The sequence below is a fragment of the Neopsephotus bourkii genome, unplaced genomic scaffold (genome assembly GCF_033783945.1).
Source record: "Neopsephotus bourkii isolate Nb327-2 ecotype Australia unplaced genomic scaffold, CSIRO-AGI_Nbou_v1 NB_1511, whole genome shotgun sequence".
Lineage (NCBI taxonomy): Eukaryota > Metazoa > Chordata > Aves > Psittaciformes > Psittacidae > Neopsephotus > Neopsephotus bourkii.
Window position 1 is genome coordinate 1870137 of NW_026901987.1, and position 25470 is coordinate 1895606.

Here is a 25470-nt window from a genome sequence, read left to right on the forward strand (position 1 = left end):
CTCCTAAAATTCTCCTGGTAAAATTTATTGGAAGCAAAGACCAAAATAATGATTGTCTTAAGAACTTCGTGCTGTCAGATTAGTTTGTCTTGGCAGTTATGGAAATCTGGGGCTGTAATGATATGTCTCTTCCTTTCTTCTCCATTAGGTTTCAGAAAGATTCAAGCAGTTAATGAAGCTATTCAAGAAATCCAAGTGCAAGTAAACTTAACACGAAGTTACTTCATGGTTACAGGGTTTAGCTGTTACCAGCAACAACAGACTACAACCACTACATTCATGTAATGGGATTAGTGGGAGGTAACGAGGTCAGAATACCAAGCTTGGTAAATCTGATGCACTTGATTATTTACTTCCCTGTCCATGTTTCCTCTAAAGTGCTTTATCAGAATAGCACAGAAGGAACTTCACAAAGAAACTGTCTAGAAAAGAATGGGCACATACAAATGGAGCACTATCATTTCAAGGGGGTGACATCTCCTGTTGGTTAAATATGTTTTATAAATAATGACAAGGGCGTGCTGTCAAGTGGAAACAGTGGCTCGTGCTTAACTTATTGGAAGTACTGCATGTGGTGACTTTGAACTATAATTTTAAAAAGTAAGTGTGCTTTGGAATCCAATTGGTATTCCTGGAAAATGACTAGTATGTCACCTTGGTCACATTGAAACAAATTTTAGGAAGTTAGGCCTTTTAAAGGCAGCAGAGCAATGATGATAATGATTCCGTAAGATGCTTACGTAGTAACTGCATTCTGATGTTAAGGAATAGGTGGTTCTTGCTGCTTTCTCAGCAGCTTGTAGTGGGTTACAAGGAGCGAATCTGGCACTGTGCGTAGGGTTTGTCTTCGATCTTAAGCACATTATCATCTACAACAAACTGTAGTTAAAAACATTTTTCAGTTCTGATGGTATTTTAAAATAATTTTGGGTTGGGTTTTTTTTCCCATGAATAAGGTATTTTTCTTTGCAAAAGGCAAATATGTTTTTGTGTTCCAAATTACATCTGGGAATGGTACTTAATTTAGGTCTTCAACATAATAAGTGCTCTATTTTTGTTTTAAAAAAATAAAAATTGACAAATGATTTTCCTTTTAAACTTAATTTAGAAACAGACCTTTGCAGTTTTATAAAATGTGACTTTATACTTTCTAACCAGGAGAAAAACTTTTTTGTAAAAACAAGCAGTTTCAAAATCTTGTCAACTTGGCATGTTTTGACAGCAATTGTATCTCATCTTTGCAAATTGTTTATTACATTAGAAATTCACTATGTTCTATTTTAAAGAACTCTTATGATTGCTTCCAGTTTTACTAGCACGTAGTAAAAGTGTGTATGTATACATATGTATACACACACTTCTCATTTGCTGCTTTATCCTATATTTCTAAAAAAGCCTTGGGGTTGTTTATTTTTTAATTCTCTCTAAGAAACATTCCTGGACGTTGCACAGGTTTTCCTGTTCTGAATTTGTTGATGTTTGAGGTTTTATTCTTTATTGAGGATCAAAATTGCTGTCATCTTTAGTCAGTCAGAACATCTGCTGAGTTATTTAAATTTCATCTAAGAGCCCTACCAAAGTGCATTGCCTTTCAACTTGAATTAAATTAGCTTTTTGATGGAATCCAATGACCGCAGCTTCAGTTTCAACATAATGGCTTTTTGCTCCCTTCCCAGCTAACAGGACAGAGTTCTTATTCTAATAAAACATCAGATAATCGGTTGGTGATGTTGCCACTGACACCTTTGGAGTATTGTAAATGTGACCTATGGAATGGATTGTCAAGCTGCCAAACAGTGCATCATCCTCATTTTAGGCAGTGCTCTGGAAACTTACAATGAATGACTAGAGTAGGCAATGATGTCAGTTCTGGCAGTCTTCCATCTTATGTACTTGCTTCTAAAACATTTGCTTTTGATGATCAAATATCATATTCCATGCTACACCAGAAGCATCTAGTGTTATCAGTGGGTGATTGGTATCCCCTACCCGTGCTTGTTCTTAACGTTGGTGACAGTTATTTACTCAGTGGAGAATTAAATCTAACCGAAGCTGTTCTCACAACTGCCAGTTGGCAGAGTAGCTTTCATGTTTGTGGAAAACCAGACTCTACTGAGTGTTTTAATCACATCCTTAGAGATCAAAGTGTGCACTGTACTGAAGGCACTGAGGAAGTAGCCTCACTCCACTCAAGCGCTTCCTCTTTGTCTCAAAAAAGCAGGCAGTATTTTATTGCAAAGTTGTTTCTTCCTTGTCTGTTTATTTACTTTCTTATCTGTACAGGTGATGGGGGAGGCCTGGGTTTGACTGGTTTGGTTCTGACTTGGATTCCTTTTTTGTAAGTTATGAAACTTTTTTTAAAAAGTTCTGTTGTAATTATGTGTACAGGTTCCTAATGTAAAATATCTCATGGGTGTATATATATATGTATAAATATATGTATAAATATATGTATAAAAATAGAGCTTTGTTTAGCCAAAGATGATTTTTTTAACTACATAAAGTTCCAGGTTTATTTTGTATAAACTACATAGTTTGCTTACTGTAAGAGTGATGCAAAGAATAAAACTGTAAAATTCACACATCTGTGCCCTTGTTGAACAATGGTTGGCTTGGACTGGTTTTGTACTGTTGTTTGTAATTTATTTCTCCAAGAAGACTTTTGATACATATATGCAAAATGTACTGTATGTAAATCTACAGACTTACTTGTGAAACCTCAGGTAAATGAAAACATCTAGAATGGTTGGTTAATGCCTTGACAACTACAAATGCTGTGAAGCGGCATTAAAATGGACTTCGGCTAGTTTGTATAAATGAGTAGCTTTGTTGATATTCCAGCCAATAAACACGGAAGTAAATCAGCTGCTGCTCTGATGCTGTTACTGCTCCAAACACATACTGCTTGTTTCTTACTGGACATGACTGGATCAGAAATCAGGCAATTTAACAAACTATATAAACCCTTTAAACTACTCAGGAATTAGATCATACAACTTTCCTTTTTTTTTTTTTTATAGGATCATTGGGTTAGTGTTGAGTGCTGTATTACAAAGGAGAAAGACCTTTTGTATCCAAAGCTTTTCATTGGAAGAGTGTAGCTGGCAGCCCTTTGAGAGGCTTAGTTATTGCTGAAGAATAGGTCTGCTTCTGTCCACCACACATATTTCTACAGGATTCAGACTAAAAACTCTTAGTAGACATGAGTATTAGAAAACTTTCTAGGTGGGAATTCAAGGAGCAGGGTTTATGGAGATGTGCATAACAGTGAAATTGTAAAGCATTGGGTATTGATTTTTGAGAGATTCTCTCAGAGACATAGCCTGTTGCCAGCTGTCTACATAAAATAGTTGACTGGACTAAAGGCATTTCTCTTCAGTGTCAATGCAGCAACCCATAGCTATTTCCATTAAGTCTTTCCTCTAATTGTCTTCACTCTAAAACCAGCTGCAGAATAGTCTCTAGCAATTTGCCTTCATATAGGGAGGCAGCAGTAATAAAGCATGCCAAGAGCAGATTTCAGGACTTCTTGGAAGAATCAATCAAGGGGCACTGCAGGAGCAAAATTGGCTTTGATGGGGAAGATGGATAAAGTTTCAGTGATGTCTGGTACATACATCCTCTCCCATCAGAGTCTGACAGTACAATGCTGTGCCACTAAAAACAACCCCATCTCAGTCTTTAGGAAGAAGAGCCTGAAGTGGAAGTTGGTCACAACCTTATAGGATGGAAGCGCCAAAAGACCAGAAGAGAGAAAAAAGAAAAAACATATTTGGGATTCCCATAAAATTTAAGCCTAGGCAGGGCTAGGCAGCAGAAGCTCTCATTATCAGAACCTCAGCTCCAGCGGCCCCAATTTCTCACAAAATCCCATTTTGGTAACTCACCTTTTTTAAACTTTGTGCCTCAGAGATACCAGTTCTGAAGGGACTTTAGGTGGCTCTTTAACCCAGCTGAAGAAAGGTGACTGTGTCAAAAGTCTGTGTTTCTGTCTGAAGACTTGAGTCTCGGTTCCTGTGGCCTCCTTTTCAAAGACTCAGTCTAGCACATCCTAAATTAACTCACCAGGCAACAGAGTATGAAATCGGACATGACCGATCGATCCTTGGGCATTGATTCAAAGCAAAACTAATGGAATGTAAAGAAAATGTAAGAATCTATCGTGCCGTAAAGGCTGCCTATTTAGCCATTTTGTAAAATAAAATGTCATTTGGGAGCTGGGTGGAGGTGTAATTTTTGAAGCACCAACTAAAACAAGGCATAGGGACATTGCAAACTAGTGCTGTACAGCTTGAGCCTTGAGGGAATGGCTTTGTTAGATGCCACTGACTAAAATAATTGCATGGTAATTTTGGCTAGAGGCACCATCCTATCATCTGATGATTTTCAAACTGTGCATGGGTAGTTTGGGCTGAGTTATCCAGCTACAAAGATCCGAGAAGTCTGCTCAGCATACCACGTCTATGTTTTGGCTCTTGGGGAAAAAAAAATCGCGTGTTCTAGCGCTGTCGAAGGAAGGTATCTGAGCTACAGTAATCCGCAGCACTGAGTGCTCCGTCTGCAATGCTCTAAGACAGACTAACCAAGGACTTTCTCATAAGGTAAGTGGCAGAAAAATAATTCTTCCCAGGACAGTATGAAGCAGGCAGGTGCCTGTAAGACTTGAAGCAATGCAAATTAAATCCAGGAGGAGTTGATTTTAGCATTTAACTTTCTGTGACCAGATATATAACTTTTAACTCTGCTTTTTCAAACCTGGCATAAATTTAGGATAGAAGTAATTTGAACAGTGGCAAATAATCCAATGAACTTTAAAATAAAGAAGTAACAAAAGCAAGGAATAAAGAAACTTCTTCCAAGAGAAATAGTAGGTTTTCACCTGGTTCTAACTGATTACCTACATGCATTTTTATTGTTTGAAATAACTATATACAGCTGGACAGACGTGAAGCTAGTCAGTATAATGAAAAATGTCTTGGGTATGTACTATCTACACTAAAAATGATGTATTTTTAGTATACGAGAATTTGTAGTCTACTAATAGACAGGAACTAATGATGTAATTGATATTTGAATTACTCTCTTACAGTAAATAGCAATTACTCTGTTACACAGAATTCAAATAAGACCAGGGAAGGGGAAGATGGAAAAATTGGGCGCACATTGCTACGACAAGGTTGTAAATAAGTTTGGTTTCTTAGAAACTCCAGCTCTTTTGGCTCTAGGCAAACTACTTCAGTTTAGACACAACATTCACCATGTCAATATTTATACTGTGGTTCTACCAGTGTGGATATAAGGGAAAGTGTCTTAAAGAGTGAATCAAACCACTCCTATGATTACTTTTCCCTGTCAACTGTTACAAAGGAAAGCTGAGGGTAGAAATACTAGTAGAAACAAAAAACAAGTACCTGTAGAGCCAGAATGATATGTTTATCCTTCTCTTCCTGTCCTCTCATTACCCCTGATGGTCATAAGCATTTTCTGTTGCAGAATGGGAAGTGATAATTCCTACTACTAGAGGAATGATACCATTTCATCTCTGGGATTAAAACATGTCTGCTTTCCCAGTTATTCCTGCATTTATATTTTTCCATCTCACTTGGGTTTGTTTTTTGGTTTGTTTTGTCTTTGTTGGAGTAGTATCAGTTTCAGCAAGGGACCAGCCATTTGCAAAGCAGCCAATATGCCCAAAGCTCCTCTGGTTAACTGTTGTGTTGCCATCAGAAGTGGCACAAAGCAATCAGCGTCACTCACTTGTACTTGGCGTCTTGAGTACTCTGGCTTTGGGAGTTTGCTGCATGTCAGCCTCTACATCTTGCTTTACTGAAAGTGAACTCTTTTGTATCAGCACTTCCAAGCTTGAAAAATCGGGCTCAGCATTGTTAGCTGTAATGTTTTCCAGCAAGCATTTCAGCATATGAACATCTTTGCACTCATCCAAACCTATGACATTACAACAATTTATTTCTGCTCTGAATAAAATTCATAGGAAGTCAGAAAAGAGTTCTCACATTGATCTTTAAAAATGAGGAAAATTGACTACCATAGTTATGGGTGAGTTTTTTTTTCATGTATCTTATTTCAGTGGTACACAGGGGAGGAAAGGAGGGAGCAAAAAAGATGCTCCAGGTGCATCAGAGCACCTAGGAAAATTGTTTCGCTAGCTAGGCTTCCTCAGCCAGTTCCCTGTGTTAAAAAGGGAAGGTCATTGTGAAAATTCAAATCCCAGATATGTAATAATAGGGTCTGTAGGATGCCTGTGCAGAGAATGACTGCACTGTTGGTTACAACTCAGAATCTTTACACTCAGTGTGGTTAAACACATCCCCCAGGCAAAACTGTATGACATGGGATGGTATCATAAACCTTAATCAAGCTATATTGATATATGGTGATATCACCCAGCTGTACTGTCAATTAGAATTGTGCAAAATTTTGGGTGCTGCAGCCAGCCACTCTCAACAAAAGCTTAGAAAGTGCTTTTCACTAATGACTTTGTGGAATTTGGGAAGTTTTAAAAGTACAGTGGCAGAAAAAAAACAAGTGCAAACCCTAAAGTAGATATGATCCCAGTTGCTTCAATATTTTATTACCATGTTAGCAGAAAATATTCTAGGGACATAATATTGAATGTGCAGTGTATTCATAAATAGACAAATACCTCACATTTCAATTCCCTACATTACCTGAAACTCCCAAATAGTTTCCAGAGAAGCAGCATGGAAATCAAGCATCTGGCAGCAGCATCTGGCAGCAGAAGGTAGATCAATTTGCTGATGAATCAAAGAGATTCTGGGAAACACTCACAGCTAAAAAAGTCTGCATCACTCCATTGTGTAATCCCTGATTTATTTATCTCATATGTTAAAATTTATAGTCAAGACAAAGTCTTGGTGATTCAATAAGACTTTAAATGCATAAAATTAAAGCCATTAATCCTAGAAACACTCTTACTTTATTAATATTATCCTAGAACTGAGACTATACATGAACAGCTATCTGTAAATTAAACATCTATTTGTAGTTTTAGGAATCCAAGCAAGAAACCTGTGGTTTGTTAGAGGGGAAAATATTGGATGGATGGCACTAATGATGCTACTGCCTTGGGGTACAGAATGAAACAGTTTCCTCTCACAGTTATAGGATACTTCTCAAAACTTTTTCAAACAATTTATCAAAGCCATGAGCATTATACATAATGGCAAAACTAAGGCAAAGCCATAGTGGAATGGAGTGGGCGTAGAAAGATTGCAGCTGGTAAAGGGTTTGAAAAGTGAGAAAAATTGTCTTCTTTCCTAGTGGGAAGAAAATAGTGTAAAACTGTAGGCAGATACAAAGTACTGTGGTTTACAGCTGAAATCAATCTCTTTCATGCTTAGAATAATCTCATGTTTTCATTTTTCATTGGTAATCATGAAGTCTGCATTCAGTTAAAGACCTGGTAAGTAGAAAATAATGATGAACTTCTAAGAGCTCTCCTGCGATGAGAAGAATGTATATGAAAGGTGATTATTTATACAAAACAAAAAAAAACCAACCCTAAACAAAACTAATAAAAACCAACCCCAACCTCCCCCCCACCCAAAAAAAAAACCCAACCAAAAAACCCCCAACCATTAAAAAGGGGCATTTCATGGGAAATCCAGTATTGCATTAAAGTAGCATTTTGGGTTTTTTTGCATTCAGAGATGAACTTGTGACCATGGGCGACTGGAACCTGTTGGGCAGCATCCTTGAAGAAGTGCACATCCACTCTACCATAGTTGGCAAAATCTGGCTCACAATCCTGTTCATATTCCGGATGCTGGTGCTGGGAGTGGCTGCTGAAGATGTCTGGGATGATGAGCAGTCTGAGTTCATCTGCAACACAGAGCAACCTGGCTGCAACAATATCTGTTATGACCAGGCCTTCCCCATCTCTTTGATCAGATACTGGGTACTTCAGATCATATTTGTCTCTTCTCCATCACTAGTTTACATGGGTCATGCACTCTACAGGTTAAGGGCTCTCGAGAAAGAGCGACAGAAGAAGAAAGCCCACCTGCGGGCTCAGCTAGAAGACCTGGAGCCCATGCCCGAGGAGCACAGGAGAGTGGAGAGAGAACTGCGTAAGCTGGAGGAACAGAAGAAAGTGAATAAGGCACCCCTGAGAGGGTCCCTGCTGCGCACCTATGTCCTACATATCCTAACCCGATCTGTGGTCGAAGTGGGCTTTATGATAGGTCAGCATCTTTTATATGGGTTTCACATGCCCCCCCTTTACAAATGCACTCGGTCCCCTTGCCCTAACACGGTGGATTGTTTTGTGTCCCGACCAACAGAGAAGACCATCTTCATGGTCTTCATGAACAGCATCGCTGCTGTCTCCCTGTTCCTCAACCTCCTAGAAATCGCCCACCTGGGCCTCAAGAAGATCAAAAAGAGCCTCTACTGGCGTCCACCGAGACCGGAGGAGGAGGCCAGCCTCTGCAACTCCAAGAAGAGCTCCGTGGTGCAGCCAGCCTGCCTGGCCAGCAACGCCTCTCCTCCGCGGCCCGCCACAGCCCCGCCGCCCCCCATTGCTCCGGTTACTGCCGCTCCCGCGGGGCAGCCGGATGCTCCGCCGGGCCGCCAGGACCGCGGAGAGCTCCGCGGCGCCACGCCGACCCGCCGCCGGCACAGCGCGGGGCAGCACCACGGACAGCAGCCGCCGCCCTCCTCCAGCAGCGACGAGGCGTCGCGGGCACCCAGCGCGGGGGCCCTAGCTCGCAGGGCGCCCCGCAGGCACAGCCGGGGCAGCGGCTGCCGAGACCGCGATGAGGAGCGCGGAGAATCCCCAGACAGCGGGCACTGCCCGGGCACCCGCAACTCCAGCTTCCTCTCCCGCGTCCTCACCGGGAGCCGGGCAAGCAGCGACAGCGAGAGCGCCGCCTCCTGTGGAGACCCCAGCCCCGGCTCGGGCTCCGGCTCGGAGGGGAAGTGCCGGGAGAAGGACAGCCCGACCAGCAGCCCGCCGCCTGCCGCCGCCATGGGCCGCCGTGTGTCGATGGCAAGTAGAGCCCCGCGGCCCGAGGGGAAGCCCAAGGCGAGGGGGTGGCGGCGGACCCTGGGCAGGGGCTGGCGCCCCCGGCTCCATGTCCGGGCCCCGGGGAGGAGAGGGGAGACAGGGGGCAGGGAGGGTTGGGCTGCACTTCCGACCCTAACACGACACATCCTCTCGATCAACCCGAGTTCCCGCACGTTCTGTCCCCTTCTCTGGTGAGAGCAAAAGCATCACTAAGAAATGATTGAGTCCTGAGGATCATTAAGTCACCGAATCTGAGCTTCCTTATACTCAATACATCATCCCAATCAAATTCTGAGGACTGGCTCAGGGGAAACTTGTCCAGCTCCACTGACACTGTGAGAAAGAGGATCCTTGAGTACAGTGAGTGGTTAGAAGCAGAAGGCACTCTTACACATTGCTTATCAAAAAACTTCACTGGTTCCAGTTTTCATGGGGTTACAGTTTATGCAGTATATAGTCAGCATAAGCCATGTTAAATTGTCACTTTAGATGCAATTTAATCACTTTTTATGCCAGTGTCTCTAATACAGGGAGTCTATACAGTGTCTCTAATACAGGCTTAGAGTCCAATCTGTCTGATCTGCTGGTTGATACTCAGCTGAGAAGGCTCTTTAAAAAGGTGAAGTGTAAAAAGTTATTCAAGTAAGACAGAATTCCGGTAGCACCCTGCCGAGAACTCACAGAAGTTGCCTGGCAGCTTTTACTCTTTAATGACAACGATGGTATCTTCCAGGGCAGATCTTGCAGAGAGATGTAAGCTGTTCACAAAGCAGTGTCATTACTCTTGAAACTAACACTCTTCTGGCATGCTGCCTTTGCGGATCATGATGTATGGGACTGCTGCTAGCATTTTAAAATGATTCACGTGGGTATGCTCCCTATTGTTACCTGCTTACAGCACATGATATTTTAAAGTAAAGGTGTTTCTATATGCAACAGCGTCAAGATTTTGGCAAATCCACTATTCTGCTAGCATTGCTATGACACTTTATGAGTAGCAATTTCAATACACAAATATGCTAGTGCATCATAACAATATTGATTGTGGGCATTAAAACATTTATATCCTTCCAGTCTTTACTTCCTAAATTCCACATTTTATTTTGGTTGTAAAAGACACTCAGCATTGGTTTTATCTGTTTTAGTTTGACTTCCAGGAGACAATCATCATGTAGTAATATTCAGGTAAAAGAAAATATGGATGATTAGATTTATCTGCATGACAGGAGCATTCAAAAATTAGTGATTCTATATTAAAAAAAAAAAAGTACTTAAAAGGAATTGTATTTAAAAGGTTCCAACTGAAGCATACAAAAATTGTTATCTGCTACACCTGATCAACAGTGACTTGCAATAGTGCTGCAGAGAAAGGACAGATACTTTTTAACATAACGATGAATCTACATGCACGAATATTTTCTGAACAGCCAAAATACAGTCTGTTCTCACCTGGATCTCGCTAGTTTAACCTGCATAGCCAAATGGAGCAAAATCACAGTGGAATTGATACTGTTCTTCAATTTTCTTTGATAACTTTCCCAAACTATCATCTTTAGTTCCTTGCTGGTTTGAGTGTTTTCTTTTTCCCTTCTTCCATATCATTCTGCCAGAACTTGTCTGTAGCATTCCTTGCACTAGCTCAGTGAGAGAAGAGTATCAGATCAACATTAAAAATATAATTTCTATACCTCAACAACCATTCTAGGAACCTCCAAGCAAACACATACCCACACACTGTGCTAAGATAGCAGTACAACTGCAACTGCCCAGAGCCATCATAGCCTTCTTAGCTGAAAGAAAATCTTAAAGCTACACAAAATCAATCCATCTGATACTGCAAGAATATGAATACGGGTCAACCACACCCTGTGAATCATGGCATTGAAAGCACTGAACAGATTTAATAGTACAGCTATGGATGCTTGACTATCCGACATCGATGAAATCTTTTTGAGCAATATTACCAATTGCATTTCCACACCAAGCATGAGTCTCTAACAGACGAAGAATAATTTTTAGGGACAACTAGATGTTCTAAAAGTTACCTCTCATAACAAATTGCAATCTCTCAATCAGACCGTGAAGACTAGGTTGTGGATAGTACTTGACCAAGTCATGATCAAGGATTTTTTCTAAGGAAGTACAAAACTGCATCCCTCAGAGAGAACAGGAACTTCTTAGGACTTCCTTTTTGGAGGAAAAGTTACTTTGGACCCTTAAGAGAGAATGCATTCAGTCCTCCCTGTAAATCCTCATGAAACAGCTCAACAGGGTATTGAATACAAAATGCATGTTTGGCATGAGGATATCTCAACTTTTCAGACTTCAGAGTAGCTGTATATGTAACAGAAGAAATGCCCTTTCCATTGTTAGGATTCGTACAGACCAATCATGTTGGCACACAATGCAAACTTACAAACAAAGCTATTTAAAACCTCCTCATCTGGAATTGGTGGAGGTGAAGAGCCATTTCTTCATTTCATCTTCAGCCATGGCATAAAACCTTGAAAAAATTGTTTGTGCTTTGACAGTTTGATTTTACACCCAAACCACTCACTCTTCATACTCTGTTCAGATTCTCAGTCACTGCATTGTCCAAAGTTATCCGTTATTCAGATTGAGAAGGCAAAATGAAAGAGGCAGAAATCTTGTAACATTTCTTAGGCTAAAGGCTTCTCAAGAGGCTCTGATCCACTGGAAAAAAAAAACATCTTTTCCTTGAGCCACTGCTGGTCAAACGTTACATCTATTAGGTGCTGAGGACAGACCACCAAAACTGGACCTTTACTGCATCAGGGAAAGTACATGGCAAAGCACAGAAGGAGAGAGTCGCTGCATGGCATGGGCATAATTTCCAACTCATTTCAGTCCACCTAAACACAGTGACAAGAATATTGCTGGCAATGATGGTGAGATTATCTCAACTCGATGGGGACCTGGAATAAATAATGTTACAAAACTCTAACAGATGAATTCAGCATCTGTGTGTGGCTGAAAACAGGCTACCTGTAAGCCTCCAAAACCTTGGTACTGAGGAATGCAGTCAGCATGCTTCGAAGTGATAATCTGCTCACTGATAACTGTGTTTAGACTACTCATTTCCAAGGTTCACTTAGAGTATACATCTTAGAGAATATATGGTATCTTATCTTCTAACAGCTATTGCAGGTACACACATAGTTCTGCCCCAAGTTTTGCATATCTCTCCATATTTTAGCTTTTATTTAAGGGGAGATAGAGCTATGGAGCAAAAGGGCACCTTTTGCATGGTCCTAGGCTGCCAGCCTCCCTTAGGTGAGCAGGCCTTAAATGTCTGCTTTTCACACATGCATCAGTGAAAATTGCTGCTCTGAATTTAGTATAACTAGAATCACAAATGACAACTGGGAGTTGGATTCACAAAGGTCTGTAGGAATTATGCTGCTGTCAATAGGTTTCTGCACATGAATGACATCATAATGAGAAAAAAGCTTTACAATTTGCACCAGTCAGGCCCTTGACTGGTGCACAATACATTTCTAGGTCTGATAATATTAATAGCCAGTCAAAGGTCAGTACATAACTAGTACAGATATAATCTGTGCTCTCTTCAAAATAGGCAGGGCCAGGAATTACAGCCTGCAATAGGCATCTAGCTCTGGGAGCATTGCACTAAGGGGGTTGTCTCATTGAATTATGTGTGCAAGACAGTGTGAAGCCATTGGGACCATCGAATAACTCTTTTTCTCTCTGGGGAGATGAAAATAAGAGATCTGAGCACTCCTACTTAACAATTAGAGAGCAAAGTCACCCTTTGCCAGAATGAAGCAGCCTTCCTTGTCTGCCATTTTCTGCAAATCAAAGGAACGACTGCAGAGCACCAAAACGCTCAGCTGAGCATGGCCGCAGCTTGGCATTGCATCTTCAGGGTGTTACAGTGTCATCACAATTTGGTAGCTGAATGCAAACATTCCTGCAAAAGCGAGAGCCTCTGTAGTATTTCCTCACTAGCTGTGTTTGAAGTCTGAAGTCTTTTGTTAGCTGTGTCTCTCCCTGCCTTTCTAAAGCAAAGGACTCCAGTTGCATGCTACCTGAGCGTGTCCAGCATCAGTTCTTTTTGTTTAGTTTTCTAAATAATCCTCTAAACACTGTGAGATCTAACTTGGTTAACTGGGATTGGGAGTATTTACAGTAGATTGGTAACTCCTCTTATAAAGGCACCATCTTTCAGATGACTTGGAACCAGGTTATCACATCTGCATCCCAAGCCTAAACCTGCATTGAGAGATCTACTGTGCCAGTCCTCTTGCTAGAGCATCAAGGACATATCAAGAAGATGGGGAGACTTAACATTATTTTCATTGAGCCAAGATAATTTCCTGGAGTCGCAAAACAAAACTGAAAGTCATTAGGAGATTAATAATATTTTAACAATATTTTAGCTGAACCCCTCTCCTGGGAAACCAAAATGACTAGACCAAGATTTTCAGAAAGAATTAGTGCATTTTAGGCACTCCAGGTTATTTTTAATTTTTTTTTTCAAGGAGTGCTGAGCTTTCCTCAGCATTCCTCAATGCATTCCTCTATGCATTCCTTATTATTTAGCCCAGTCCTTTCAGTGTAATTTCTTTAAAGCCATATTTTTTGCCTACAAAGTTATCAATGTGTCTTTAAAAGCGAAGCCCCCTCTTAATGGTGAATGAGTGGGATAAAACTGAATGAAGCAGCTGGTAAAGCTGATACCCTCAGCTTACAGAATTGGACTGAGATAGGGCTGATTTTATTCATCTGCAGAAAAAAAAAGTCTCTGGGGCTGAAATCCTGGCTCTGCCAAATTTGGGGAAATACTGCAATCCACTGGGTTTGGTTTCCCTCACTGCATTGCTCTTTTATTCCTCTGTGGTGTTCAGTTCTTTTTCTACTTCTCAATTCTCCATTCAGCTTGGAGCCTTTTACCCAGTGGGAAAATAATCCACAGTGAGCAGGATATGAAAAAGAGAGCTGCTATGTCAGCCTGAATGCTTGCAGTCTTCTGCAGAACAAGGCATGTTTACTCGCCTTTTCAGCAACACTTGAGGAATAAATACCCACTCATTTAACTAGCTGCTCACTCGCTTTCACTCCTGGGGCTGGGAACAGTTTGATAAGAGTGAATGTACATTGAAATAACAAGCCTGATAACTGTGGAGGAGTTATTTAAACAGCTGAGCTTCACCTATAGGGAAATCTACATGTGGGGCAAGGGACTGGTAAAAGCCTGTGTTCCTCTGTTTGAGAATCCTTGAGGGTATTCGTGTTTACACCTGCTGGTAACTACTGCTGGTTTTGTAGAGTTTTATTCTGCAAATGCCTCTTTATATGTATGAGTTTGTTGTATTTATTCTGCCCTGGAGCATTCAGGAGAAGCTCGTGGTGATGACAGTGAGTGTATGAATTATCCTGCAGAAGCTAGGTGGTGACCCCAAAGGTAGCCATTTGCCAGTTGCACAAACAGATAAACTTTGGGGGTCAGCAGCAGTTGACAGCTAATGAGCCCTCTGAGGATTTGTGCAGCAACAAATGCATAGAGTGGATTTAGAAAGTGTAACTCACTTAATTGAATCCATCTTTGTATGATCTTAAAGCAATCAAAAATACACAACCCCCCTTAAATTGTAAAGCAAGGGCTCTAGGATGCATCCACTCTTTTCAAGCAAGTTACTGCAGGAGTTACATGTTTATTTTGGTTCCCTTCTGCCCACCCTCTCCTTAGCACTGAACACAGCCTGACAAGGTAAGTATGTTGTCAGCTAAACACCAGATTCCCACCTTCCGAATTATGTATGTGTTGGGGATAATTATAATGGTAACAATTATTTTTCTTCTCTAAGCCAACTCAGCTTCATGCTTTCTTTCTCTTGTTATCTTTCAGAGCATGCTCCTAGAACTATCATCTATCATGAAAAAGTAATTACATTCTAAGGAGAAGAAATAAACAAAGGGATTGAGCACAAACTGCCTTCAGCAGAGAGATAAAAACCAGGTTATCTGTTGCTATGTTCCCTTCTCCTGCCACTACAATGCTCAATTCGTAATACAGTTTCAGAAAGCAACCACTTTATTCCTCCATTTTGCAGCAATCCCAGCCATACCATACTCTGATTGCTGGTGTTCAGGTAGCTCATGCCACAGCTGAAGATTTTTCTCATGTAGACTGAACCAGACATGGTCAGTGTGTGCTGCCACTGCAGAAACAGCCTTGTGTCTCTGGGAGAACATTTTGAGATGTACAACTTGTTGTGCATGGTAGTAGTGTTCATATCAGAAACCAGCCTGATCCATAGACCTTCAAGGTAGCGTAAGACCCAAAGCACTTACAAGAAAGGGTTAGTTTGATTTGAAAGTAACCTGGAGGGCAGTGTGGCCTCTATCTCCCCTGGCTTCAGCAGCCAATGAATAAAAGATGGAAGAAACACTCATGGAATCTGAAGGGACAGAGAATTTGAGAGAGATGAAAAACAAACTGAAGAATATGCTGCTGCTCACCTGCCTGTGTTATGCAGCCCTCAAGCTCTGACGGAGTCTTTCCGTGCTAATGTGGCCTCCTCATAGCTAATACTCTCTGCTTCGAAACTGAAACAGTAAAATTGGGCAACTTATTTTAATTGCAGTATTTCTGTGCTTTTCAGTTTGCTGTTCAAGACGACCTGCAAGCTATCACTTCAGGGTCATGAAAATCTTATTCCCTTCACTGTCTCATATAGAGGAACTGAAAGACAAGCAAAGCCCAAAAGACCTCATCTTCAGTTTGCTTGGACAGACTAGCTCTGGAGGGCTGGATTTCTGGGTTGTATGTGGCCCAAGAAAGCAATCTTTCCACTAGTGTATCTGGAAAACAAAGCACCTTCCTCCGACTGTCCCTGACCCTGTTTCTGGCCACATGCTTTTGGCTGCTTTTATTTGTCAAGCTTATCATAGCTTGCATTTGCAATCACCTCAACAGCAAGTGATGCTTGGAACAAGCTCGTTTGCTATGCCAGTTTCCCCAAGCATAAAAATCCTCTTTGACTTGGCATCTTTAAAGCAAGGCTAGCAGAAAGCAGAAAAAACAGTCAAGCATAAAGATTGCATGAGATTACAGCGTTTTTGTTCTGGTGCACATGATCTACATTTATATCCTGCCTCACTACAAACTCGCTGACAGGTTGTGTGTGCATTTGTTTAGTATTTTAAGGCAAAAAAAAAAGGGGAAATACTTGAGATGGTGGCCATTAAGCACCAGCAACAACTGATCAGGGATGGAGAAACAGCTTTGCTAAAGTACATTCTCTACTGCCAGGCTATGTGTAGCTGTGGTGGATGCTATGTCTTCTGACAGATTTGAGGGGGTGGAAAGCTTTCTTCATATACTCTCAACAGGAAGATTCAGAAAACCGGGTAACTCTGGAAAGTTACATGTTTCAGTTTTGGAACTGAAAAATCACAGGCAACTTTCACTGCTGCAGATGGGGGACTGCACAACTCACATCCCGAAGGATGGTGGCCCAGGGCACGCGATCTAGGGTTTCCTGTCTGATGGTAAAAAAGCATAAGGACCTCCCTCTAGCAGCTTGCCTCCTCTCTGCTCCCACGGCAGCACCCCAGCAAATGTGTCGGCCTGGGTAGGACAAGTGGTCACGCCATTCCCCCCTTCCTAGGTCTCCTCCTGCCAGGCTGTTGAGCAGGCTCTCAGGTAGCATCCAACCCAAGGAGTGAGGTGGCTGCCATGTGTTTGGGAGTCCTACAGTCCCCCTGCTAGAGCCCACACCTTGCTTGTGGTAATAGCTCCTAAGGCTGTTACAATTTCTTCTTTTCTGCATCTTTTGCAGTATAAGTGATGCCAGTGGTCCATAGCACAAGTTCTTACTTCAGAGAGGAACTCTCCCATATTTGGGTTACACTCAGAGATTTTCAGCTGTATTTTGTTTCTGCAGAAACCTCTCAATTTCTCTCAGGTTTTCCGTAAAGGGGAAACACATCCCAACCCCTCCCCTTGCCTCCCAACATCTACAGAGGCACTTCAGAAGACCAAAACAAAGACTTAGCTGAATTGCCTTAAGTCAAGCACTAGGGGAGCGGGTACAAATACAGCTCCTTTGATCTTCCAGAATAACTTACTTCATCTTTGCAATTAAATACCCTCGGCTGTTCCTGCAGCAAATCAAAGATAACTGGATCCCTGGATCAAAGGTGAACAGTGAATTAGCAATGGGACCATGTGAGTGGAGACCTCCTCATCAGCCCAGAGATTCACTGAGCAGTATCAACCACATGCAACCTACTCTCCCAAATCTCATCTCCAACCCATGCGTTAACTGAGCACTGCAACATCAATTTCCGAGTCAAGAATAGTCGATTTACAATACATAATGATATGTCTTTATTTCATCAACAGAAATGGTGTCTAGACAAAATTCAGTTAACACTAGCAATTCAAATGAATGAAAAGGGTCGGATGGTTTTTTTTTCTTTTTTTTTTTTTTTTTTTGCACAATACTGTATTTACAATGAGTAAATGACATTTTAAATTCATTAGTTCATAGCAATGCTTTCTTCGAAAAAGGTAAAAATTCTTAGTAACAGAGAGTAAGCATCAACAGCCACCTCATTTATTTATACAATAAAAATCACAAGAAACCACAGTCACCTAGAAAAAAAATAAAGACAAGCTTAAGAACTAGTACAATAAAATGATGCATTGAATTAAGTTACATTAATCGCATAGAATTTGTGTAAAAAGTATGTAGAAAAAACACCTGATGTAACCTGTTACAGTCATTGACCAGTTATGAGAGGTACAGAGGGTTATACAGGTAGATATGTGTGAAAACTGTCCATACTGTTTGACCTGGGGAGGAAGAGAAGAGGGGTTGCACCCCCTTGCATACACTGATAAAACCCTGTTTTGAATATGGCCTCTGAAGTTTGTAAGGCATATATAAGAGGTGCACTTGTAACCAACTGGTTCTGGAACAAACTCTTAGGGCATCCCCACCCTTGAAATCAAAGGTGATGCTTCGAACTATGAGTAAACCATGCATTGAATATCACCAAAGTGTTTAGTATCATTCCTGCCGGTCTGAGGGATCCAGATAGCTTCAGGCAGAGCAAAGGCAGTAGTGAGAACAGGACTGAAACCATGCACGTTTCTCTCAGGTACATCTCAAAATCAGGGTAACGCCAGCCTGGGCTGGGGATCCCAGCCCCAGCCCCTTGTGTGGGGTAGCTGCTCCCTCCTCTGCCCACATTCCTGAGGGTGGGCTCCTTTGGTCGCAGGGACAAGCCCAGCTGAACACTGCAGTCCCCTCTCGGCTCCCTCCAAATGGAGGGGTTGCTTGGGTTCATAGCCTGGGCCCATCTCTGCTTCTAAGCAATCAATGAAATCAAACACTGCCAGTTGCCATTTCTATTTTAGGATGCTAGTTTCTTTCTGCATGCCCTTAATTAGGCAAAAGGGACAACAGTGTAACTGCATGAACCACACAGTGACTTTCGCCTACGGAAAGGGCTCTGCCCACAGTCACTAAAATTTGTACAAGAACAGGAGTCATCTAACAGGCTTTTTAGCAGTCGTTTGGTTGGGGTAATGACCTTATAAAAAGGTATTTTTAGCACTCCTTCCTGCCAAAAAGCGATCTTCTTTGCAAAAATGGCAACGTTATCTGCCTAATACCGCAAAATGCATATCAATATTTGACTTCGATATAAATAACACTTATCTTGGTGGAGTGTAGGAAAATACTGTACACTTAGACTTTGCAAGTAATGCCATTAAGATTTTTAGAAAAAGGGAATAATTATTCTACAGACCACCAACAATAGATCTTTTAAATATACACACAGTATTTGAACATATGCATATACACATATATTGTATTCTACAGCATCAGATCTGATGCCTGAGTCATTAAATACTCTGGGGAGTATTATAAATATACATATACGTATTCTAAACAGGAAAATACACAAACACACACTCTGACTAGAATTATAGATGTATGTATACATACATAAACATATTATATATATGATGTAAAATTAACTTGGACTGTGTTGGCAGAGACAAAACTGTAACGAAGTCAAAATCTGTTGAGAAATTTTCTAGCAGGAAAGAGAGCATAAGCTCTTTATGTTAATAGTTTTAGTTTCACCTCACTTCCGATAAAAATAAACCGCTCCATACTTAGCAGATCCCCTCCTTATGCAAAGCCATCAGCTCCACTGCTCATATTGAGCTAAACCTTCTTTCTCTAGGTGGCCCTAAAATAGAGAGAGACTTAAAATGCTGCAGCCATGGGCTACAACATTCACCCGGAGGCACCTCCAGATGCGTCTCAGACCAGAAAAAACAAGGTGAAGCAGTGCTCCTTGTTGCAATGGTAGAGGACATGAAGTGGAGCAAAACATGAGTTTCTCAAAACCTGGCAAACATTCACTTTGTCTCACTGCAAAATTCCCTACAGTCTCTATTCTGCAAACCCACCACTCTCTCTCTCTTCAACACCACAGCGGTGGATTACAAGACGCAAGTGAAGATGTGGTGCTGATTCTGGGATTGCAACGCTTCACCGTGCTTTCTCCTAGTGGATCAGGTTCAATTTTACTACAGGATTATAGTGATTCCAGCATGCAGATTTATTTATTAGGTAATCATAAAGTTACATGTTAAAAAATCTAACTCTATATCTAGGCATTTTAACTTCTATTTAAGCGCTCTTCAGAATACAGACTTGACAAAGTGTTGGACTCCAGATTAACAACCACGCTATCAGCATTAATTATTTCTCTGGCAGCAGTTAATCCATTTAGCAAAGTTATGTATCTAGTTCCCACTCCTTTTTAAAGAGAAGTAGCAGTTAGCATACTAATCACTGTGGCTTGCCTTTGCAGCACATTTTACTTCCTTGGGAAAAAAAAACATAATACAAGGATTAGATCCAAAAATATAGTGCATCTTAAAAGCAGCATATACCCTTAGAAAGACATTTAATAAATTACTTGTACAATATATAAAATAATAGTTTTATACTGCAGCATCAAACTCTGACGCCTGAGTCATTACATTAGGAAGTCTGTGATATAAATACCGGGATTTCCTGATAACACAGCCAACATTTTTGCTTTTGTTTTGCTTGTTTTCTTTTTTTTTTAGATTTTTTCCTTTTTTTCCCCACTACCTTTTTGTTCCAGAATCAGCTTGCATGAGCTTTAATTGTGTTCAAGGCACCCCTAGAGAACGCAGAGAAACAAACACATTATATAGTGTAGTACTCACCTGACAAAGCATAACAAGCCTAAATGAAATGAGGTTTCCTGGCAATACAAGTATAGCAATGGCAAAGGAAAAGGAGAACTAGATACAGACTGGACAAAGTTTCAAGGACTCATACAGCCATGAAAATGGTGCAGTGCCCAGCTGGGAAGATAGGGTCTCGCCATGCCATTCCCAAGCAATGCCCAACAGGACTGATGCTGTTTGACGAAAGCAAAGAGATTCTTACTGAAGATCATGGTGACCACTGGCCAAAGTCTTTAAAATCCATAAATACTACAGTCAGTTGGGTTTGTTTTCTTTCCAATAGTATTCTTGCTGTCAGTTTGTTTTGACCCCATGAGAAAAGAAGGGCTGGGTATGTGAACTGACGTCCAAGTCTGAAACTAATTCTCCCAGTGTATTCCTTTAACATTAGCCCAGTAACTGCTTAAAGAGCTGTGTGGTTTAGAATAGCAAAACAACCTCAAAACAAAAATAGAAACAAAAACCAACCACCACCACCACCACCACCAAAAAAAACCCACTGAAAACCATGATACATGTAAATATAGGAAGCAATGACACAAAACCAGCCACTTCTAATGGGAAAGAATGAAATCAAACATCCAGAAAAGCTCATGGGGGAGGGAAAGAGAGAGAGACAAGAGAAAGGTTGAGGAAGAGACACTTATTTGAGTAGTGGTTTTAAATATCAGTTCCCAAGGTAGAGGAAATCAAGAGACCCAGCACCAGTATGAAGCCAGGTCAAACCTAAGAGCTGCAGCGCAATGGGTTGTGTGGGTGGGTTTTTTAAACCGTTGGAATGAGGTCAAGAGTACCAGTTGCACATGAGTTGTTAGTAGAGTAAGTCTTCATGTCAGGAAGCAAGTTAAAACTCGGTTTTATACTCATGAAACATTCTATCTATTCATATATATAGGAGGTCACTTAAAAATAAAAAAGGCAACAGAAAAAACATCTTTAAAATACTGTGTCAGTTGACCCTTCCCTCCCACCCGCCCCCACCCCACCACCCCCCCAAGTAGCTATGACTATAATGTGATTCACATTTAGTTTTAAATTCTAGCTTTCACCATGGTCTCATAGAAACAAAACTTCTCTGCGAAGCACAGAACTGCTTTGCAACGTCAACGAATTCAAAGGAAAAATCAAATCCCTCCCGCACCACCAAGGAGCTTCTCAGTCAGTTACCTGCAAAAGATGGCTGGGAGAGGGTTCAGATATTTTTAGATTAAGCTCTTTTAAAAAGAAAGGACGACTCCTCCTCCTTTTTCAACTGTGTGAACTAGGAGTTTATGGCATTTGTATATTTTTGAACATTTAAAGGTAAGGATTTTGTACAGTAATGATTAATACTTAAACATAAATATTTTCCTACATTATATACTAGTTTTCCTTTGTACATGCGGGGAAAAAATGTATTTTCAACAAACATGGCACATGCTATATGCACTTCCTCCTCAGTAGCTTGGCTACAATAGTTTGGGTGAAGAGGATAAAAGCAAGACTTTGTGTCGAGTGGGCGACGGTCCATGAGCACAGTCTGAAGATGGAAGAAGTGGAGAGAGGGAGCTGATTCCTCCTCCAAGGTCAAGATGCTGATCTACTCAGTGCCGCAAAAAACCACCAGCGCACACCTCTAGTGTAAACGTTAGCACAGAAGACCACATTATCCTTTAGTGCTTCTGAGAAGCTGCTTCCCCACACTTGTTCTGTTTTTAATAGGTGTGAACAGCTGGTCATTTTTTTTCAGCGAGAACAAACAATATCAGCCAGTAAAGCACATGACAGTTGTTGTCGATAAAGCCACGCAACCTGGCACACGTAAGGCAAAGAATCACAAATTAAAAACTCAGTACACTTAGAATAATAATTATTTAAAAAGCATTAGGAAGATGTTTCTCTGTCTACACTGTACATACAGATGTTATGCTTGGAAAGCTGCTGTCTCATACAGTCATAACATGAGTCAACATTGCTTAAGATACAAATCCAATACAGTTACAACTAAGCCAATTCACTGAGTAGTCTCCTTCAAGACAGCATTCTTTTAACTGCGGTTTGAGCTGAGGGTAAATGCTGCAGGACGAGAGGATCTTGGAACACAAGAGTTTGATGGGCAAATGACCAAATCAGGTGTTGGCAGATGTATGTTTTGTTCTTGGAGGAGACAGTGCTAACTTGACTTCTGAAAGGAAACCAAAGTCAACAACTAAGGGTCTGGTCCTGCAACTATGCCTACCCAGGCAGGATTACTGACTTCACCAGACCCACCTCTGCAGCTTGGGTCTGGTGAGCAAAACAGGTAACATTTGAGGACAGCTGAGGTGAGGCTCTGGGGACTAGTCGGAGCAGCAGTTGCTTCCATGAGTAAAGGATGTAGAGCGGGGCTGGAGAAAAAGCCCCCTCCAAGTGTATTGATGTGATCTCTTTTTGCTTTACTTCGTGGAACGTATGATGAACTGATCCAGTTGTCAAATACCTTTTTCTCTAAAGAGTGAAATATACCTTCCCCTATAAGATTCCAAAAGCATCATTAACAGCACTTAAACTTGGTTTGTGAAACAGAAAGAAGTCTGAATATAAAAATAATTCAAGCAGATTCTCTTTACAAATTGTATAGTGAATTCAGTATTTGGCAAGACTGTTTTGACTACATAATGAGCTCCTGAGTGTTTGTCTATTAGCTAAAACTTTCCTATTTTCTTTAAGCCATAAAGCAAAGAAAACCATATACTCAAGTTATACTGAAGTCACAACTTCATTTATGAAAAGAGGTTTGACCAGAAACTCAGTGCAAGTGGCAAAGTTGACCATTACTGTACAGTATCTGCAAGAAAATAAAATAACTCCACATTGCTCAAGTGGCACAAAATGGCTGTGCCAAAAAAACTGTCTATAATAAAATCTCAAATAAGTTTCCAACATTAAAATTTTATAAATAAGTACAAATCGAATGATATTGCTGAACTGTGAACCGAGGAAAAAATTATCATGTAACAAGTTACCAAACTAGTTCTAGCATTGAAGACAAAAAGGAATGTTGGAACTTGTTTATACAATAGAAACGAAAGCTTCCAGTTTGTAGGATGAGAAAAATTGAGGCATGCAGGGACTTTTGCATATGGATATATATATTTTATATATATATTATATATAATATGTACAGTTTAGCTATAAAACTTTGATGTGTAAAGAAGCTGTCTTCAATGAAAAATTGAACATTCAGAGGAAATTCCTGAGTTAGGGTTTTGTGACATGGGCCACTGAGAAAAAAGCTGCGGTTGGGTCCTCAGAGGTGTTATGTCCATCCCTGTTAAGATTGAAATCAACATACAAAAACAGTGTTGCCACTGCTTTGTTCCCTGCCTGAGCAAGGGATAGCACCATTGTGAAGAGAACTCCTGCTTGTAGAGAGGAGGGAATACTTAAAAACAGTATTGCTGCTAAGACCACTGTAGTGTGCACCAAATACGTTCTTCTAGACAACAAATGAACACTGCCACTGGCTGACTGAAGAACACCTGACCAGGTGTAACATTAAGGTTACAAGTCACTAGGTGTAATCTTTCCTAGGTTGTTCATCTGTTGTACATTTATCAGTCATTTCCTGACAGAAGTCTACCGTGACCGTCTGGCTGCTCTGCTCTGCTGGAAGCTCTCTCTCGGGGTAAGTACCTGTGTCGGCTCCATCCAACCCCCCGCTGGCAGAACAATTCTCCGAGATGTTGTTGGGCAGCCAGGGTGCTCCCAGTTGCACCGAGCCTTGCTCCGAGCAGCACTGAATGCTTTCCCCAACGCACTGGGAGGTCACCAGGCTCTGCTCCACACCAGCTGGGGAGGCGCTGATGGTGGTCGCTGGCTGTAGATCCATGGGTCTGAGAACGGGGCAGTATCGGTGGAGAGCTTGGATCTGTTCTGGGCTCTGCATATCTCTGCACACTTCTTGGGACAGACAAGAGAAGTTGTCTAACAATTCTCCCATGCTTGCTTTCAGTTGGTTCCTTTCTGAGAGCAATTTCTCTTTCTCACACACCTGAAAAAGAAAGAACATATCTTAGGTTGAGGAAGGACCATCCACCAGCTGTACACTCTAGGCATGTATGCAGCAGTACCCGGGAAAAACACCAACACGTCACAGTTGGTTTGATGGGTAAAGGAAAAGTCACAGAGACATCAGGTATTTGACCACCGTGAAGTCTGTGTGGACTACAGCTTCGAAAACATCTTCAGAGTTAAACATTTGACTTGGAAGAGGATAGAATTACAAGTTATTCCCAAGAGACTGTTAGCTCTCTCTCTAGACTAAAGATGATTGGATGATACAAAAAACACTCAGAAAGAAACATTTTTATGAAGAAAAGCCATTACCCATGTAAACAGCAAGAAAACAGGGCTTAGCTCTTGAAGTTAGGATATGTTGCCAGGGCAGTGGTGAGTGCTCTCCTCCCTGTACTCAGGAGGCAGACTGGGAGGGTTAGGCACAGAGCCAGACCTGGAGTTACACCTCTAAAAACTGGTTTTGACTCAGCGCAGACTGGTTGGGATGCTCCTGCTGCATCACTTGCTGTCCCAGGAAGACGGGTATATAGCTCAAAGGAGTAGATGAGATTTTGTAGAATACCAGAGCTATTTCCAGAGCTGAGCTGGCCCCCAAAGCAGCGCAGTTGTGTACCTCACCTAGTAACACCGCTAAACCCAAGCTGCCTCAGCATCTGAGGTGTGAAAACTCCACAACTCAGATCATCCAACTATGGGTGGCTGTTGACAGCTGATAGTATTGCCCTGGGTCTGAAGCCTGCACTAGAAGCACACAGCTGTGCGAATGAGAAAGAGAGCAGTGCACATGAAAAGAACCAACTGCTAAAATATTGATAAATCTATCAAGAAAGCAAAAAATTATAAAAAAATAAACAGATGCTCAAGTACATCTTGAGATAATGAATTATGGAAGAGAATATGCTGTGAGTTTGCAGGGAAAAAAAGAAATGTAAGTGGGTAGATGGATAAAGAGGGAAAGCAGGCAAAAAACATACCTATCAAGCTCAGAGGATACGACCATTACGCTCATTGTCTGCGGTGAAACCATCTGCGTCAACAAGATGGGTGACTTACAGGAATTAAGTGCAGGGGGAGAAAGAGGTATTTC

At 41.3% G+C, this 25470-nt stretch overlaps 3 protein-coding genes across 9 annotated transcripts in view; 2 read left to right on the forward strand and 1 right to left on the reverse strand.

Moving 5' to 3' along the window:
- The window catches only part of CASP8AP2 (caspase 8 associated protein 2), a 23190-nt gene extending 20325 nt beyond the window's left edge, over positions 1 to 2865 (forward strand). For both annotated transcript variants that reach the window (XM_061369806.1, XM_061369807.1), the window contains exon 10: positions 149 to 2865. In XM_061369806.1, the coding sequence (XP_061225790.1) occupies positions 149 to 205 (57 nt within the window). In that variant the 3' untranslated portion in view covers positions 206 to 2865. The remainder of the gene's footprint in view (positions 1 to 148) is intronic.
- GJA10 (gap junction protein alpha 10) lies at positions 1842 to 17649 on the forward strand. 3 transcript variants are annotated; one of them, XM_061369813.1, is made up of 3 exons: positions 1842 to 2338; positions 7690 to 9031; positions 14940 to 17649. In XM_061369813.1, the coding sequence occupies exons 1-3, from the start codon at positions 1842 to 1844 to the stop codon at positions 14976 to 14978; spliced, it is 1878 nt and encodes a 625-aa protein (XP_061225797.1). In that variant the 3' UTR covers positions 14979 to 17649. The 3 variants fall into 3 exon arrangements, with proteins under 3 accessions (XP_061225797.1, XP_061225798.1, XP_061225799.1); XM_061369814.1 differs by lacking the exon at positions 1842 to 2338 and adding an exon at positions 3748 to 4601; XM_061369815.1 differs by lacking the exon at positions 1842 to 2338 and adding an exon at positions 3748 to 4149.
- Positions 17403 to 25470, reverse strand: part of BACH2 (BTB domain and CNC homolog 2) — a 191277-nt gene continuing 183209 nt past the window's right edge. For all 4 annotated transcript variants that reach the window (XM_061369810.1, XM_061369812.1, XM_061369809.1 and 1 more), the window contains one exon: positions 17403 to 24357. In XM_061369810.1, coding sequence (XP_061225794.1) covers positions 23878 to 24357 — 480 coding nt within the window. In that variant the 3' untranslated portion in view covers positions 17403 to 23877. The remainder of the gene's footprint in view (positions 24358 to 25470) is intronic.

Bases quoted from the DNA above. Each gene is read 5' to 3' on its own strand.
- GJA10 (XM_061369813.1), top strand. From the start codon at position 1,842: ATGACTAGAGTAGGCAATGATGTCAGTTCTGGCAGTCTTCCATCTTAT. The intron at 2,339-7,689 runs GTAAGTTATGAA...TTTTGCATTCAG, and splicing joins CTGACTTGGATTCCTTTTTT to AGATGAACTTGTGACCATGG. The intron at 9,032-14,939 runs GCAAGTAGAGCC...GTTATCTTTCAG, and splicing joins TGGGCCGCCGTGTGTCGATG to AGCATGCTCCTAGAACTATC.